This window comes from Lepidothrix coronata, unplaced genomic scaffold (genome assembly GCF_001604755.1).
Source record: "Lepidothrix coronata isolate B3197 unplaced genomic scaffold, Lepidothrix_coronata-1.0 Scaffold490, whole genome shotgun sequence".
NCBI classification, from domain to species: Eukaryota; Metazoa; Chordata; class Aves; order Passeriformes; family Pipridae; genus Lepidothrix; species Lepidothrix coronata.
In genome coordinates this window covers 30060-31744 of record NW_016690670.1, presented here as the reverse complement: position 1 = coordinate 31744, position 1685 = coordinate 30060, and the positions used below count along the sequence as shown (strand labels likewise).

The following is a 1685-nucleotide window of genomic DNA, read 5'->3' as shown; positions in this document are numbered from 1 at the left end:
GGGGAGGGAGAGGGAGAGGAGAGAGGGAGGGGAGAAGGAGAGAAGGGGGAGAGGGAATGGACTGGCGGAGGGGAGGGGAGGGAGAGGGAGAGGAGAGAGGGAGGGGAGAAGGAGAGAAGGGGGAGAGGGAATGGAGGGGAGAGGGGGAGGGGAGGGAGAGGGAGAGGAGAGAGGGAGGGGGAGAGGAGGGGGGAGAGGGATTTGGGGGCTTGAGGGGGATTTGGAGGGAGGGAGGTCACGTGTCCCTGCACGTGTCACGTGGGAGTGACTGGGGGAGAGGGGGAGACCCCCGAGCTCTTCCCTCTCCCCTCCCTCCCTCTCCCCCCTTCCCTTCTGCCAGATCTTCCTCTCCCCTCCCTCCCTCCCTCTCTCTCCCCCCTCTTTCCCTCCCTCCCCTCTCCCTCTCCCCTCCATTCCCTCTCCCCCTTCTCTCCTTCTCCCCTCCCTCTCTCCTCTCCCTCTCCCTCCCCTCCCCTCCGCCAGTTTTGGGCGGATTTTGTCCGTTTTGGGACTTTTTTTTAGGCAGCTTTTAACCAAAATCGTTATTTCAATAAATGAGAAATAAACGAATTTTGGAAAAGGGACGTCAATGAAGGAATCAAATAAAGAGAATTTAAAAATAATGAAATGAAAAGGGAAATTAGAAATAATAAAATCATAAAACGAAATGGAAAAATGAAAAACATTAAAACTAATAAAATAGTAAAAGTGTAATAAAAATAATAAAGTAAAATAAAAGTAACAAAATAAGAGGACTATAAAATAAACGATGAAATAGAAATAATGAAATAATGATAAAATAGAGAAATAATAAAATAACCATAAGCCAAGTCATAAAATAGAAAAATAAAAACCAGTGAGTGATAAAATATAAAAACTACAAAATAGTGATAAGATATGAAAAATTAATAATAAAATAATAAAATAAAATTGGGGGCGCCCTTGTATCCCTATGCTGTGCTATTTTGGGGGTAATTCGAGGAGAATCGGGGTCAAAAGAGGCGAAGATTCTTTTTTTAGTCGTCCATCCCGTTCGAGCCCGGCGGGAACCGGGAGAGCGGCGGAAAAGGCCGCGGGTGGCTGAGCCCTGGGGGCCGCCATGTTGTACGGCAGCTGAGGGGGCCGCCATGTTGTACGGCAAGAGAAGGGGCCGCCATGTTGAACGGCGGGAGGAGCCTTGACAGCATTTCCGCTTCCTGTAGAGAAGCGAGGTTGAACTAAGGCCCGGGGGAGAAAAAGGGGGATTTTAGGAGGGTTTGAGGGTCTCGGAGGGAAGTCTTTGTCCTCCTTTATTTTTGACGGCTTTGCATCAAACTTTCCCGGGGTTTCATTTCCCTCCCAGGGGTTCGACGCCGGCGCGGCCATCTTGAGGCGCGGCGGCGCGGTGACACAAGATGGCGGCTCCCTCATAACAAACCCTGTGTTAATTTTGGAAATAACTCTAAAAGAATCAGGACCAAACCGGGCGCGACGGTTTCCCTTTGCAGACAATCCCGCGCGCCCGGCTTGATCTTACCGAGAACCGGGAGAGCGGCGGAGAAGGCGGCGAGTGAACGAGCACGGAGGGCCGCCATGTTGTACGGCAAAAGGAGCCATGGCGGCACTTCCGCTTCCGCTGGGGGAGCGGCGCGGGAGCGGCGGCGGAGCGGGGGGTAAACACAGGCCCGGGGGGGGCTTGGGGGGCT

General features: G+C 52.0%; 1 protein-coding gene across 1 annotated transcript in view; it reads left to right on the top strand.

The window, feature by feature from the left end:
* The first annotated feature begins 1594 nt into the window (after positions 1 to 1594).
* Positions 1595 to 1685, top strand: part of SH3BP5L (SH3 binding domain protein 5 like) — a 7370-nt gene continuing 7279 nt past the window's right edge. The window contains exon 1 of the mRNA XM_017839815.1: positions 1595 to 1652. Within this exon, the coding sequence (XP_017695304.1) occupies positions 1595 to 1652 (58 nt within the window). The remainder of the gene's footprint in view (positions 1653 to 1685) is intronic.